General features: G+C 37.3%; 1 protein-coding gene across 1 annotated transcript in view; it reads right to left on the reverse strand.

Annotated features, from left to right (window-relative positions):
* LOC134489760 (protoheme IX farnesyltransferase, mitochondrial) overlaps window positions 1–18,063 on the reverse strand; it is a 143,137-nt gene that overhangs the window by 24,342 nt on the left and 100,732 nt on the right. Inside the window, exon 6 of the mRNA XM_063292626.1 lies at window positions 355–587. Coding sequence (XP_063148696.1) covers window positions 355–587 — 233 coding nt within the window. The remainder of the gene's footprint in view (window positions 1–354; window positions 588–18,063) is intronic.

Below are 18,063 nucleotides of genomic sequence, written 5' to 3' on the forward strand. Positions count from 1 at the left end.
TGGGATTGGATGTCAGTCCCATGCCCCTGCATATTTTGTCCAAAAAACTCTATGCATGTTTGGGGGTATCTGACAGGTCCTGGAACAGAGATAATCTTGATTTTTATTCATATAGCAGTATGTAGGGGGGAGTACTATGCACTACATTATGGAAAGTGTAGATTCTAGAAAATGTAAACACTATTTCAGCAAGTGTTGATAAAAAAGGGAATATTTTATTTGCAACAGAGACTCATGAGAAACAAAGCACTTATTTCCATAATATAGTTGCTTTCTGCTGGTCCCAAAGCAAAAAGGAATTTTTAAAGTTCCCATTCCTGTCTGTGATATGATGGATTTTCACTTCATACTCACCTGCATCCAGACTACCAGTTGCTGCTATCCAGCCCACAACTGGAGGAACGGCACCAACCACAGCTCCTACCCACGTATTCACAATGCTAATTCTTTTCAGAGGCGTATAGCAGCAGGAGTACAGGACTATGTTGAAGGCTCCTAAGGCACCAATAAGAGGATTTACTCCAAGGATCAGCAAGGTTATTGCTGGAACTGCACAGCAGATTCCGAAGGAGACAGCAAGCAGAGGGCTGTTTAAAAACAAGGACAAAGAATTTGGAAGATATCAGTGAAGGATCTAAGACCAACATCTGTTAGAGTTTCTCCTGCCCTAAACTTCCCACATTTTTAAGCTATGACAATTTGACAATCAGCATCTGTAGAAGTGTGCATCTTTCGTAGCATACTTTAGTAACCAGCAAAACTGACCATCGGATGAAAAAGAAAGACAAAACACACTGCACCCCTATGTTGCTTCCTGGCTTCTTCCGTAGCATGATGGAAGTACGGAAAATCTGGTGAATCTCTGTAGGCAGATTATGTAGATAGTTGGAAATAAGCGTGATTTGCATTAAATATATTACACATTAAACATCCATCCTGAAATTCAGATACTGCTTCTACGAAGTTATACATATATTTCCTGCGCTAAATTTTAATTACACCATGCACTGCTATATAGAAATCTGTACTCAAAATGTATTGCCCTGGAAAAATTTTTTTATCAAAACTCTATAAACCTAAAGTATGGATTTTATTAGTGTTCCAGCCATAACGATGTCAACTCTCAAAAGTACGGAAGAAATTATTTCTAATGACACATCTAAACATTTGGTGTGGATTTTTATAGCCCCACACAGACCACTCACTTCATAGTGTTTATTCAGAATCACAAAATAACCGTAGGACTGGCTCTGCACAAATCTTGTTAGAATGCTAAGAAGGAAGAGATGTCTGCCTTTAATTTAACTTTTAATCAAATGGACCAAGCCAACAATTTGATAAACTGAAACATGATTTGACCCATTTTACAAGACCAATTGTGGATTTTGCTAATTTAATTTAGTGGATCGCAATGTTTATTATATTTTTTTCACAAGCTTTTGAGCCAAGAAAACTATATGCAGCTTTCAATGAAAACATGTGAAGCACTAACACAGGGGCCTAATTTCACACAACACGTGTAAACTATGACAGAATGTGGTTATATGACAAGTTTTATTGTGTGAACCCACCACTTGCAAATGGAGGCAAGCCTACAGATTGATTAATTCTGCCTCAGTGGGACGTGTGAACTTATCCCCATTCAAGCCATTAGCAAATGTTAACGGTAGTATTTTTGCTGAATGGGCTAAGGAAAAGGAAGGACTGTAACAAAAGAGAAGAAACAGCCTGCAATTCTGTTTATTGCTTTGGGTAATGTTACAGTTGTTCTGTTGTGCAAAAGCAGGAATTAAACTTTCTCCTTACAATGGAAATAGAAAGCAGTAAATAGGGTCATAGTCCTGTTGGAAATCTGCCTACTTGATTACAGGTCCTGTAGCAGCCAAAACATCAAGGTTGGAGAGGAGGGGCTGCTGTGATCATCGCAATGACTGGTAGCATTATCCCAGATGTGACTGACTGTGAGTGTCTGTGGCTGAAACTGGTGCCCAGAGATAAGGTAAAGCTGCTGCTGGTGTGCTGATCCCTTAGCTGCTCAGCAGCGGCTCTTCAGTGCATCTGGATCTCATCTCACACCTGGTGTTGGAGTCCTCAAGGCTTATGATCCTGGGTAACCTTAATCTTCATGCCCTAAAAGGGGAATCTGGAGCGGCTCATGAGTTCATGGCCTCCATGGTGACCATGAGCTTATCACAAGTAATAGCGGTCCTGAGCTGGGCTGCCTGTCAGGAATCCCTGGATGCCATGGGCAAGGAAGCTCTTGAGACACTAACTCATGCTCTGATCACCATATGACAGAAGTTTTGCAATGTGATCTGTCTGGGGCTGCCTTTGATGATGATTCAGAAGCTATAACTGATGCAGAATATAGTAACCAGAATACAGCTGGGGAAACCCACTACTGTAGAATTACTTACATTCTGAGGTTGCTGCACTGACCACCAATAGGCTTCTGGGCCCAGCTCAAAGTGCTAGATATCACCTATATAGCCCCATACAGCATGGCCCAGAGATACATCAGGGGCTGTCTTGCCGGCTATGATTCTGCCTATCTGGTCTGAACATCTATAGAGAACCTGTTGAGTCTTGCCACCAGAGGAGGTACAAGGGATATAGATCAGGTGACAGGGCTTCTCTGTAAGAGCCCTAAACTTTGAAATATGCTGTCCCTGGAGGTATGGTTGGCCCCAACCCTTGTCCATTCTGAAGGACCTGAAGACCATTTTTTTCCAATGGCCTTTGGCCCATAGTGTGACTGTAGGCAACCAATGAATTAGTTTTATGTTTTACTGGAGGCTGGAATATTATTCTTTTTTGTGTTATATTTTATTTGTTGTGCCTTCACCTCTTGATAACAATTAACTAATAAACCATGGCAATTGACTTGTTATCCACACAGATGAAAACTGAGTAAGGTCTTAGGAGCATGCTTACCTAATGTGTTTTAAAGAAACAAAAGCAATTGCATGTTAAAATCTGCAAGATTTCATTCTGCTAAAGAGTAGCTTTCTTGAAGTGCCTTATAATGCTACAAACAGCATTATGCTACAATCTGTTCATCTCTTAAAACAAACAAAACCCAAACCCAAACAAGAATGTGAAAAGCAGTATCCACCCTGAATGATGTTGAAGGAAAATCTATGCTGTCTAACAAAGGGCTTCATATGTAGAGTATCAATCATACTGTATCAAATGCATAGTGTTCCTATTTTGGCTGAAACTGCTTCTCTCAGAGGGAAAAGGCCATCGTTATTAGGCCATCTGAAACACATTAAATCCAAAAGGCAATATTAACCAGGATTGGAGTTCTGTCTTCTGAATAGAAAAACTTATTAAAAAATCCTATACATTTTATTTATTTATAATTATATGTACTGTACTCTCCATGAACATGGTTATAGCAGAGGAGATGTAACTGGCCAAAAAGAACTGCTTATCTGGTTCCATGGGGTTGCAGGAGTCATCTGTGTTATAAGGCCAAACAGGTTTGGACCACTGGTCAAAAATAATTTTTCACATCTGACAAAACCATCTCAGTGAAGGGCTGATTATACTGTGTGGAAAAAACAGTGCCACAGGCTTACAGTATGACTGAAACATTCTTAAATGAATACAGGTGCTAGCCTGTGATGGTGCTGGTTAAAATTTACCCCTTTTTAAAATCCATAAAAGCTACTCTGTGCAAATGTGTTTGGTTACACCAATAAGTGATTCACAAGTAGAGCTTAATAATAGAAGTCAAGGCTTTCTACATGGAATAAATTCCTGCATTTTGTATAATATGGAATACTTTCTCCCAGAAAACACCAACTATCCAACACTTAATTCTAGAAAGAAAGATTCAACTCAGGTTCAAAGTCTACAGTAGAGAAAAAAAGAGCAAGTTTACTCTGGCAAGTTCAATGCAGTCACTCTGAAGAGTATTTGTGTGACAGTCACAGACCCCGCAGGGTACAACATGTTCCATTTCCCTGAGTGTAACATCTGTTCAGCTGTTAAGTCTCAAACAGATTTTTCTGTTTGCAGACATAGCCTGGGACCTGATAATCCAGCTGGTATATTCTGTTTCTAAATCACCAGTTATAACGAAGTAGTAATCAAGAATTATGACAAATCCTTGATGAGGCATGAACAGGACATATTCTGTTCACTTAAGGTAAGACAAAAGGGAGTCAAAGCTATCTCATATCCATAAAATACGTAAATCTCAGGCAAACATACACAGCTGTTTCTGACATTCCCCTGAACCATCTCCACTTACTCCCAAAGCGCCTAAAGGCAAACAACTAGTTCTTGCTGAAAACAGAAATAGGTATTATTTTATAGAACAGGTTATTCTAATTTGCTTTCATAATTATCAGTGAACCTTCATGATACTACTAATTACCCAAAGCATAGCATAGGCAAAGGTAAAGGTTTCCCTTGACATTAAGTCCAGTCGTGTTCGACTCTAGGGGGCGGTGCTCATCTCCGTTTCAAAGCCGAAGAGCCGGCGTTTGTCCGTAGACACTTCCGTGGTCATGTGGCCGGCATGACTAAACAGAACGCCATTACCTGCCCGCCGAAGCGGTACCTATTAATCTACTCACATGCATGTTTGCATGTTTTCGAACTGCTAGGTTGGCAGGAGCTGGGACTAGCAACGGGAGCTCACCCCGTCACACAGATTCGAACCACCGACCTTCCAATCAGCAAGCTCAGCAGCTCAGCAGTTTAACCTGCAGCGCCACCACGTCCCCTAAGCATAGCATATCCTACCCTATATTCTTCTAAACTCTATTTCAAAAAAGGTACCAAGGCATAGCAGTGATGTGGTTTTTGATTATACAGTGATTATCAATGGTAATGCTCCAGAAATTAAATTATGAACATTTATCCTGTTTATTCTAAAGGACAGCAGCTCTTTAAGATCAAAGACACAGACTTGGAAGACACAACTTCTTTGATCTTTTGGTTCTTTTCTCACAATGTCACACTATTTCCAGATGGATTCAAATTCTTTTGAAAGGGCCAATATGCAAGACACCAAAAATAGGAGAGGTGGGAAGAAGAGAATAGGAGTTTTCCAGTCTTTCCACAATGTACCACAAAAGAAAAGCTATAAAGTCCTGACTTTATAGCATCTACAATAATTAAAGTCCAGTCTTACATATTTGTAGTCTTAATCCTTTTACGTACTTAAACAGAATCACCAATCCTTGTGGCTAAGAAAAGCTACCCAATGATCTAAAGCAGTTATAAATGACTACAAAAGTAGATAGCATCAAATCAAAAGTCCTTGCCCTGACTCGGGTTTTATTTCATTTGCATCAAAAAAAGGAAGGAAGGAAGGAAGGAAGGAAGGAAGGAAGGAAGGAAGGAAGGAAGGAAAAGATGCTGTTCATGTATTTCATTTAGTAAGTATTAATTTATACCCTCTCCCCCCTTTCTTTCTTTGCTATACCCCTGCCACTTTCTTCATTTGCTCCTGGCCTCTTTTTCTGGCCCTGTCCACTTCCTGAGTGCAGCCTTGGCCCACCAAACTGCGGAAACATGAATGCTGCACTTGGAGCACTAAAAGGCTGTCTAGCTCTGCTCTGTAACAACAGAACAAACCAGTCATTAGCTGGGGAACCACAGCAATTGTGAGAGCAGCAACGGTCAATTGTATGAAGCCTGTAGTTAATTATGAAGCCTGTCGTTAATTAAGGTCTCGGGGCCCCACATTTCTGACCTGGTATGCTGACACCTTGTGTTCACCCACAGAACGGGCTACTGTGGGTGAACCTGACTGCTTCAAATGGCTTGGGCTAACTTCTGAGTGAATGATAATGAAGGAAGCATTCGTAACAAATTAAAAAGTCACCACAAACATGAGAATCCTGGCAGTTCCCCAGTGCTGAAAGCACACGCTAACTTGATCCACATATCATTTCAGGCAGTTATATTTATACGTAGCATAATGCAAACCACATTTACTAGCATTTTCAGGTTGGAAAAATACTGTAACAGTAACAATAAAAGTGAAACTAATATGGAAGGAACACCCCCTGCCCTCTGTACTAGTAGTTATTTCATGGAAGATTATTTTTCTTTAAAATGAAAGAAAAGAAAAGAAAAGAAAACAAAACAAAACACCCATGAAGTAACTTGGGCACTGTCAGAATTACAAGAGATTTATCTGGCATCTGTGTAAAATACTGCCATTCACATATCAACCTAAAGCTTTAAACTGTTATAAAAAAAGTATTCATTATGCTCCTCCTTAAATGCAGCTAAAAGATGGCATTTGCAACCTCCAGAATGTTTGAAGACAGATAGGGCAAATATGTTTTAACATGTCATTAGTGGTTTTAATCAGAAATTTTGTTCATGTCTAATGAGATATATCTTCCAATTAAAAGGAAAACATCCTCTAAGCATGAGCATTACTGATTTATTGCTAGAGCCACCTTTTCTTCTTTGATGATGGCATACTTGGGCAATAACAATGGCTTGCCTTAAGAGGAGGAACGCTGCTATTGCACTTTCTCTGGCTTTTATATGCTTAGGAATGAGCACGAAAACTGACAATAGAACTGCTCTTTGTAAAGATACAAAATTACATTAACCCAAAGTGTAATGAAGTAAAAGGATGCTCGTTTAAGCAAACAAAAGGCATTACTGAAGGGGTGGGGGGAGAATACTAAGATGCATATTCACTGATTCCTCCAGCCACTCATGCAAAAAGGTTCATGACTCATGAAAAGGACTGGAGGCTGTTTGGTTTTAAAATTGAAATGCAAAACTAAATTACAGTTTTAATTGAGAACTCAAGCCTCCTTCCATCAATCCCGGGGCTTCGGGAGATGGGGTTCCTCTCCACCACTCATGCCTGAAGCATGAGAGATGGGGCTGTCTTTCGTGAGGGTAGCAAAGAATGAGAAAGTCTCAAAGTCCTTTCCCAGGATTTTTTAAAAGCTTCACCTATCCATGCAAATAAATATATAGTATCCTGACTTTACCTTCTGGACATGTAGATTTTTATCAATCTTCACAACGTGGGACTTAATAACAGGCCGGCAAAGATAAGATACGGCAGAAAGTCCTTTATGCATGTTTGGAACGTGCATAAAGGACTTTCACAGAACACTGTGCACTTTAGCTGGAATATTTCACCTCAGAGGATAGAAACTGGGTAAGGCAAACAATGAATCCCAGATTTACTCTTGCCATAATCTACACATTTCTTTGATCATTCAGTATACACTGGCATAAGGATGCAAAAATACCCAACGGCAGAAAGGTTTAATCCTATGATCAGGGATTGCTCATAACATCCTAAAGCTGTTACACTTCTATTTTACTGAAAGAGAAATCTCAAAGACTGATCAAAAAAGACAAAAAGTGTAAATCAGGTGTCATCCTAGAAGATACCAAACAGGTCTATCACAATCTTTTAATTCAGGCTGGTTTGGGACCAGACCTTGTCAGGCAAGTCTATACCTCTGACATTTCTGCTGAAATGCACTTAGCCATACTTCTGAACTGCCAGGGAAGACTAAACAAAGGTAAAAATGACTTCCCCAAGACTTGATATCAGCAGAGAGTGAGTTTTGTGTAGGGATTAAGGCACAGGGCTAGAAAGCGGGAGATAGTGAGTTCTAGCCCTGCCTTAGGCACGAAACCAGCTGGTGACTTTGGGCCAGTCAAAACCTTGCCAAGAAAACTACAGGGACTAGTCCAGGCAGTCGCCAGGGGTAAAACAACACAACACAACACAACAGTAATGCTGAGGGACCCTAGCTCAATGATTTGGTCATTGGTATACAACTTCCCTCAGATTTCAAGTCTTCACCAGTCTTTTAATATTTTTTGTATACTGGACCACTGGGACAAACTGTAGAGGCGTTTGGAATGCGTTATTATTAGTATTATTTCTCACTTTCATCTAATATGAAGAAAACAATTACCAATAGAAGAGATGATGTACAATGCTACTGTATATAAACAGGGAGCAAACACCACACTCATTCGCACTGATGATGTTACCTAGTTGGGTAATGAAATGTCTGCAAGCAAACAACCAAGCTCAGAGAGCACCAAGGACTCCACAGAAAACAATTAATATTCAAAATTATTGGAGATGACTACAGCCATTGTAATGTTTCCTTTCCTGCTAGCAAATATTTTGTATTGACTTTAAGACAAACAACTTTCTGGAAATCTTTAAAATTAACATGGAAAGATTTTGGATATTATTCTGTTCTGGCGTGAAATGAGATCTGATATTCCAGGATTAATTGCTTACAGTTGTGTATTGGACAGTTTCAATAAGCTCCTAAGTCAAGTTTTAGTTGGCTGGGTGTGGTCTGTTTTATTTATTCTTTAAATGATATATTAATAGTATTTAATATATTTTAAAAAATTATTTCTGTTAATTTTTATGGGTGCTGAGTGTCACCCTTCTTGGAGAAAGAAGGATATAAACCCAATAATAAAAATACATAAACTAAAAGTTAATTGGGGCTAAGCATAGGAGGGAAAATTCTTCCATCACAATTTTTATACAAATATGCCTACTTTTTAAAAAAAAATCTGTTCAGTTGTGTCCGATTCTCAGAGACTGCCTGGAAAAGTCCCTGCAGTTTTCTTGGCAAGGCTTTTTCAGAAGTGGTTTGCCATTGCCTCCTTCCTAGGGCTGAGATAAAGTGACTGGCCCAAGGTCACCCAGCTGGCTTTGTGTGTAAGGTGGGACTAGAACTCACAGTCTCCAGGTTTCTGGCCTGGTGCCTTAACCACTACACCAAACTGGCTCTCATGCCTACTTTACACTTCCCTAATAAGCAGAATGACTGAGAACACACACACATTATTCTGACATTTGCACTTTTAAAAATGTACACCAAAATGCATAGATTGCAATACAAAAATGCTTGTGAAAGTGCATGTATTACCAATATTCATGCAGATTTTTGTTTTCAGCTGAACATGCACATTAAACATGCACATGAACAGGTATGGAACATGACCTGTAAATTGAGAAATCTGAGGAAAACAAATGTGATAGAATTATCAATATCTAATTCATCAAATCAGGCAGCTGTGGAGAGATACTCCAAGAGATACATGAAGGAATTCAGAAGTATCACCCCTACTAACAGCACCGTGCTCTTCCTTATCTTGTCAAATACTCGTGCTTATTAAAGTCCAGATTATGAACAGCTAAAATAGCACACAATTGAGCCAATACATCCCAGTTACATTCATCCTAGTATAATAGCTAACAAGACACTTTATTTTGTTAAGTGAGTAATGTGGAATCCCACAATTAGGACCGGTAAAGGCCTTTATGCTTAAAAGCACTTAAGGAAGGAATTTTGACAGACATCATAATATTTAATCTCCTGATAAAGGTTTAACAACCTCAATTGTCTGAAAAACAGAAATGCCTTTGATGTACAAAGACTTAGAAAGGAAGAATAGTTGAGCTGCTAATACCTCTGTTACTCTATGTGGCAACCCAGACTCATCAGTGATAAACTGAAAGTGTTCTTGACTTATACTGAAATTATCTGGCTGAGATGAAAGATGCACAATGAAGGCTAAAATCTTCAACATAAAGGTTTATTTGCACTGTATCTCCACAAATGCTTGTTGAGTATTCCTCAATATGTAGTTTGGGGAGGCAAAACAAAGACATTTTAAGAACTGTTGATTGAATATATGCTTTTAGTTACACTTGTATAGTGTGGTAGGAAAATAATATGAATGCCTGTTAGACTTCTGTACAGTGTAATACACATAGACCTAGTAGAACATACAGTGAAATTATTGTAGAAATATGTTTCTCAAGTTCTTGCATAACTTTAGTAAAAGGAAGTCTGAAAAGCCAAATTATATCTTTCTTTGTTTTATTGTTATTTTTCTTTTAATACAGTTCTGAAGAACACATTTCATATGAGCAGGGGCAGTGCGTATTTGTGTATTCAACCTTTTATTAATAGGTCAGTTCTTAATAAAAATCCAACTATAGGACTTAGCTTTCTTTTCATATGTGAAAAGCAAGTTAGGGAAGATTAAGCCAGCTAACAGTACATTATGAAAGTTTCATCTTCTTGCAGTCTCATTTTTGTTCATGCATCATGGAAGTAAAACAAAACAATGTGAAAAGCTAGTCCACAGGTTTTCTCTTTCATATCAGATTTTTAGATTTTCTCATAGGTAGGCACAGCAAATGTGTTTGTATCATCCTTCTCAGAAACTATTAGCTAGAAGACTGTGTTAAATAAGAGTTTCCACTCTCATTTCCAACATTCCCCAAAAAGTTTTTTAAAAGACTATGGGTATTTGGGCTCCATGACAGTCATTATTTTGCCTCTGACCAATGATTTAAAGTATCTGCAACCCAGAAGTAGGCTGGAACAATAGCATAATAGTGGTGGGAATAACAGGAATCTGATTCTTAACTCTCCTACTGTACTGTAAAACCAAATACCCCAGGGACCCATGCAATGAAAGCCTTCAAAAAGATGAATAGGGGTTCCCAATATTCACCCACTCACAAGTATGAAACATTTCAGTACTCTAATTATGCTTTGAAACAAGTGAGGTGGACAGACACACATACTGTATACACACAATCACACATATATATGAACATGTACGTCCCTCCAAAGGGTCAGACATGACTTGGTGCTTGCATAGGGGACCTTTCCCCTCATGTGTGTGCACATATCTATCTATCTATCTATCTATCTATCTATCTATCTAGATAGATAGATAGATAGATAGATAGATAGATAGATAGATAGATATCATCTGATTTAGATTAAAAGTATGCTTACAAAGGTGAACATAAAATCAATTTTTAGAAAGCGTCTAGTACTCTAAGAAACTTTTAAAAGTTAAAATCAAGTTCATAAAAAAAAGATGTTAAGTTCTTTATTCAGGTTTTTTAAACAGAATTGAATGCATTAGATTAGTGTTGTTTTCTATTTAATAATTAATAATTATTACCACCAAACAACAACTGATTTCTTAGGTTATATATTATAAATGCAATGTATTATATTGGTTAGTTTACAAATTAAAATCTCTTAGTGTAATGGTTACAAGCAATTCAGAAAATATATGAATAAAAACTTAGAAATTCTAAATAATAGCCAACATTTCATGAACAGATTTTTGCTCATACAGTGAATGGGACCTTTCCTACTTTCCCCTGTAGTTTCGTCACCTCTAATTTTTTTCCAGAGTCCCCAACCCCCAGGAATAGCTCTTGTGGATTCTGGGAGTTAGAGGAAAGAGGGGTAATCTGTTTTGCTCTATTATATCAGGAGAAGATGCTTGTAAGAAGCCATCTTTTAAAAGCCACTTGTTTAGATTACAGCTATAAAAACCAATTCAACTGACAGAAACGTGGCTGAGAAAAACAAATATCTCTTGGATTCCTGACATGGCACTTCTACTCCAAAGTTGCCAGCTGCCCATTCTTTGCAAAGAAATGTGTATTGGCCACATTAAAATATCATGTAGCTGTGTAAATTCATTTCTTTCTCTCTAAGCAAGGAAACAGATAATATATGACATCCCAGCTTTGCTGTCAGAGAGCATATAAGCTGTTGTTTGAAAATGTAATTGACCCTGCATTTTAACCAAACTGAAGGCAATTAGTTTTCCTAGACCTTAAGCAATCTCAGTTGCAGATGTTCCATCTCTTTTGCCCAGAATTACAGATGTTAGCAACTTTATAAACAAATCAGCCTGGTTTAAAGCAGTCACTTGTCTGAAAAATGGTCCATCACTCCTTCTCATTTTTACAAAATTCAGTACTGGACCAAATCTTCTTTAAGAATAATTCATTTATTTTATTTTTTCATAATTATGAGCCAGGACTTGTATTTTTTAATTTTGCTATAATTAGTATTGCTACTATTTTTTTTCTTGTTTCTTGTATTGTTTTTAGGTTGATTTTTCTATGGTTTTCATTTATTTATATACTGCTCAGAAAGCTGGGGTTACTGGTGATTTAGAAGGGCAATGAATATATCATATTATACTGACTGATTACAAGGCAATCAATCAAAATATATTTAGAAAGTAAAACAACGAAGAAAAAGATTTACTTAACTTTATTTTTCATACTATTTTAACAGTTCTTCTGAGAATCTCTATTACAATAAATTGACAAGATATGATATGAGAACAGAAACAGCATGGTAAAAACAGCCGAAGTTCTTTTTCTTCAAGCACGTATTCTGCAGACAATCAAATTCTTATTGCCAAATGTATTTTTTCCAGTTGGAAAGGGAGGTGAAGAATGATATCAATGCATGAAGCCTACAATTCACTAGAGTTTAATTTGTATAGCAAGGTTCTTCATTATTTCAATGCTGCTCTTATATGAAATTATGAACCACAGATATAATTCAGAATCACCCAGAGGTGTATGTGAAATAGCCTAAACATCCTCTGAAGTCAGTTTCAACTTATCATTTCATACACCAGAGATCTCCTATAAGGCAACATAATTCTGAGAATGCAAAAAACTTGTTTCAGAGGACGTTGAGGCTTCACTCTATCAATCTCATAGCTCTAGCTTCCTATGAAATTATGTATATGAATTATTATTGACCACCTGCAGAATAAAATATGTATTAATAGCATATCTATTATTTACATCCTATTGACAAGCTTGACTGAATCCCAAGAAATGGAAAAATAGAAAGAAAAGAAAAATATAAAGGAGAATGGCTGGAGTCATAATTAGGAAGATTCTGCCATCAAATTCTGATCCTACTTCCTCTTAGATAATAATATAATATGAAATAATATATAATATTATAGCTAATGACAGTGAATATATTCACCATTATCCATGGCTATTAACTATCCCAGGACTATAATTGAAGGATGGCATATAAATAACAGCAACATATATTATTTTATATTAGAGTGGCTGTTTCACCATCTCCCTTCAGTATTTTTTCTATGGGCAGGATGTCTATTCCCTACTCAGCCTTTTCTACATTTGGTACATTGAAGAAACCATTCTTTAATGGTTTCTGTTTATAGCACATTATCACCTTTTCTGCAAGAGGTGTTCACTCTTTTAAATATTTGTGCAGGAACCCTGAGCAGATCATTAGAAATGCAAAGTAAATCAAACTAACATAGAAATGAATATACAAATTCCATTATCCAGACAGGTCCCCTTTCAGCAAAAATTATTAGAATATAAACTGTGATTTTATCAAGTAGATTCCAATAAAATGTGTGAGAGAGTTCGTTGTGTATCTTAGTCTCTAGAATGCAAACTTTGCAGCAGCAATGACTATGCTAGCAATGCCTAATTAAAGTGTAAGCCCTGGTATCAGACTTGCCAAGTTGATAATATGTAAGCTGTCCCTTGTTTAAAGACCTAATAAACCCAACCATTTACAGAAGAAATGCACTTTTTACGTGACTTACTGCAAATAGAATTCGAGGTGCAAGCCATTTAGCATCCTAGACAGTTTGGTAATGGACTTGCTGAGTAGTGTCATTTTTGAAACTACTTGGCACATGTTGAATAATGGGCCACTGTTGGTAAGATAAAGTCCTACAAGATTAAAAACAGAGCAAAGTGCCAAGGAGTAGGATTGCCTTAAAGCAAAATGTACAAACAAAATGTAAATAAATTTAACAGACCCCAGAAGGGGAGTCTGTTCTCAGACAAAAGTTATTACCATTATTTAACCAAACCAAATGGACATTTTTGATTTGAGAATATGTATCCAGTTGCTTGTGGTCTCTAAATATTAAGAAGTGCAATTTCTTCCTTGCTATTCTCATAACAAAAAGTCAAGTCTCTTTCGACTCCTGGCAGCTTTGTAGACATGTCCATGCAGATTTCTTGACAACCGCAGGGAAGCAGTTTGCCATTGCCTTCTGTCAGGTCAACTCTCCAGTTTAGCCCCCACCTGTAGTTCCCTTAGACTGTTGCCCTTCCAAGTATCATGTAGACTTGACCCAGTATAGCTTCTGAGCCCAGAGAATATCAGTTTATTTCTGCCTGATATTGACAAAATTATCTGCATCACTTGCCTTGTCTCTAGTTCCCAATGTCTGTTAAAAACACCAAGGAGCCATTTATAGCCTCTTAGGCTTTCCCTAAGAATTCAGCAGAGGCACCTGCTTCTTCTGATGTTGACATTCTTCTGAGTTTTGACACACATAAAGTTTAGACTACAATCTTCCACTACAAACCACAGCATCCCCTGATGATGCCTTGATTACAACACAGTATCTGTATGATTCATAATTATTGTATTAGGAACTGACTTTAGTGGTATTATTAGAATGACTGTGGATGTCTAAAAGCAGATTGCTTGGTAAGAAACTGTTGGTACTTTTTAGTCCTTTATGACAATGGCTATGAATTTTAAGGGACTCAAGGAAAAGTCTTCAATGGTATTCATACTGTAATATTTTGGCACCACTTTCACCCTGATCTCCATGAAACACTTCGTTATGTAAATATATATATTATTCTGAGAGGCTGTGAAGTTATGTATCATACCTCTGAGGGAGGCTTTTGGTTCAAACACTCATCACTTATAATTGTGCTATGTATGACATGGTATATTAGTATATTTTATTGTTATAAGGAAATGATTTGACTTGATGTTATTTTTACTAGTATAACAGCTACTGTTACCATGCTAACCCACCAATGTTTTCCTAACAAATACTGTATATTCATGCATATTATATTCATGCACATTATCTCTATCCCCAGTAAGATGTTTAAAACCACTACTGGATCTTCTATAAAATCACAGAACCAGTTTTAGTAGTTTATTTGATTGATGCTTTTAATAGTGAAATTGCCAATACTCACATCATATAATATAATACAATACTATTAAATGTTTTCCTTGAATTTCTCTCTTCAATGTTAGATTTGGGGTTTTATTTAGGAGAAGAACATCTGACCTTAGATTGCCCCTTGAATTTTAGAGACTAGCTCTTCACAGTAACAGAAAATCCTATGCCAGCATAGGAATATTTTATTTTATTGCTTAGAATAAGCAATATCACGTTTCATAATGTTTATCTAAGTTTATTTGGGGAATAAATAAATAGAGTTTAAAATCTTGCTACCATGCCACCACCCCAAAAATAATGTTAGGTTCTTATATTAAGGTTATCTCCGCTCTTATTTTTCTCCTAGGTGTAGTATGCTGTGTGGGAGCGAGAAATATTATATTTTATCACATTTACCCACAGGAACAGGAAATTATGAATAATTAAAACTTTAACTATAACATTGTATGAACAGATAATATGATTATATATATTGTTTAGAGGCACAGAACTCCCTGCTTATTTATGGAATGATACTTTACGTTTTTGGATGGGCCACCAATGTTTATCTGTTTATTTCTTTTATACATACTATTTCTTTACTCTCTTACCTCTCCTCTCATCCCTCTCTCAATGTTCTCTTAGTTTTCTAACCTGCCCACCTTACACAAAAGGGCCCAGTTGCCCTTCAGTAGAAGCCATTGTTCTACCATTTCATACATAAATGGTACAGTAGGGGCTGGACAGGGGATTTTGACTGAAAGTCCTAAGACTCTCATATTGTTCACCATGTCCCCAAATGCAGAAAATATTTATGTCATCTTGATAACAGTCTCTCACTGTTTTCATCAGGATGGAAAAAGTTAATCTGTGTGTCTGTTTCTGTACATTTTCCTACTGACATCTGTCCATCCAGATCAACTACCAAATAGCTTATTATGTTGACATGTCTACTACACAACTATTTTTTTAGTTGCATGTCACAACAGACCAGAATCTAAAATTCTACTTTCTCATGACTGCTTCTGAAGAGAAGAAAGTTATCTGCCATAATTTCTCAAGAAAATTGAAATGGCAAAAATGGGGCACCCCAAAGGTTTACTTATATTGGAGGTCATAGTGAGAAGGATTATAGGATACAATTCTTGCCCTCCTTCAAATGAGCTAGTCTCTAGCTCCTACTAGGTTGTTACACAGTAGGCTAAGACAACTCCATTAGGAGTGTGTATCGCTCCCCAGCAGTGGTCTTCAGAAGCAGATGGAGGGCTGTTTACTCAAATACACCATGACTCCTGGCTTATACATGAGCATCTGGGATGTTTCCTAACTGGATGTGATGCACAATGCACTCAAATTTATCAACTGTCCCACATGCAATTAAAGGCCTCGATAAATAATTCCATGGCAAAGGCCTCACAGCTGAATTGAAAAGCAGCAAAGCGTGAGGGGTCAAATGTTTCCGTAGGATTTCTATTTAATACATACAATTACTTATAATGGAATGTCCCTACCAACTTGCAGCAGTCTTTTTCCAGAGAGCATAACCAAGAGAAACAGTGCACTGAATAGCCAATGACTTCTGTAAACATTAAAGTAAAACCATTTTGCACCATACACGTTTTTTCTCTTGAACAGAATTTTCTTTAAAAAAATTCACAGCACAAATTTCCACACCAGAAATATGCAGTCAGATCTGAGAAAAGCATAGGGAAGCAGAGCAGGAGATCTTGTATTGACCATAAACTGAGTAATCTCTAAGTGTGGATAAATAGCCACTGCTGTTCCATACAGTAGGCATTATAACATTCCATTAGTCCACCCTTTGATGTGGGTTTTATCCCCTCTAAACTGTGTTCTAGCCTAAGGATTTTCTTTTCACTGTCAGTTATATAGCTAACTGACTGAGAGAAGTGAATAAGTGCCCCACAGCTCAGAATGCAAGGGTAACATTTTCACAAGTAATTGGACATGTCAAAATATAAAGCTACCTTATTACATTTTTTGTTTACCACATTCAGGCAATGTCAGCTTCTTACTTTTAGGAGAAAATGTACAAAAGAAAAGAAACTCAGCAGGGTGGAATACACTTAATTTCATAAAGATTGCATACCTCCAGGTTAAACATTTGAGGAGAACACTGCTATGCTGTCTCTTTAGAACCATGCCATTTTCAAAGAGGAACATCCCCCTTTATCAAGCATGAAATTAAACAAAAGTATTTGCAGCTTCAGTTCAAAGCCAGTTACCTACAAACAGATATTTATGAGACCAGTGACATTTGAAAATCCTCTGTGAATTGTGTTTAAGAATCTGGCAGTGCAAGAATGTCCCAATGACTTGAAATGAACAAGAGGTGATATTTAGCAGTTGGGATTGCTCCATCTGTATGCTACAATAACGGCAGACATTATTCATATGATAAGAGATACCTGTTGTGTCATGCAAGCAGCACTTGCCACAAAGAATGAGATATCTGGCACTGTGAAAAAGCTATTAATTATTTAATATAAAAGGTTATATTCCACATAGTTATGGCTTTGTCTATGCATGTGTGTTTATTCACAAATGTAGATAAAATTAAGTATTAGACAACAATGTATATATTTAGGCCTCAACCTTTTGAGAAGGTTACAATATATGAGAGTTGGACCACTAACAGGGCCTTGTTTACAATTAAAGAAAATAGATATTTATACTTATCTCAACCTTTCCAATGAGCTAAGCTGTTTGGTAGTCTGATGACCACTCTAAAAGAACTTCTATTGGTCCTTAGTTGAAGGCCAATACAGACTGAGAAAGTTCTATGCTATTAGCTAAGGGCTACGGTCAGATGAGATTTTTTTTTTTTTGGTGCCTTCAAGTCAGTTGACTCCTGGTGACTGCCTGGACAAGTCCTTGCAGTTTTCTTGGCAAGAGCGCAGAAGTGAAATGCAGCATTCTTCAATGCCATTCTGCTGAAGAAAGAGAAAATATTTGAAGAAGAAAATAGGCCAAAGTAAGGAAGAAGACCATACATAATAAAAGGGCATATACAAAGAAGTATAGCTGGGTTTGAAAAAAGGCTCACTGTGCTTCAAAGAGCAGAATCAGCTCTTCCATTAGTCAAGGTGAGGCATCTGCGTCACTTGACAGATGCTGGGATACAAGAGTGGCAGTTTTCCAGCCCATTATTTCTTCTGGAGGACAGAGTGAGTATGCCACATAGCTGATCTTTCATCCTTAATTTAGTATGCTGCCCTTAGGTGTTGTGGAAGC

This window comes from Candoia aspera, chromosome 2 (genome assembly GCF_035149785.1).
Source record: "Candoia aspera isolate rCanAsp1 chromosome 2, rCanAsp1.hap2, whole genome shotgun sequence".
Classification (NCBI taxonomy): Eukaryota; Metazoa; Chordata; class Lepidosauria; order Squamata; family Boidae; genus Candoia; species Candoia aspera.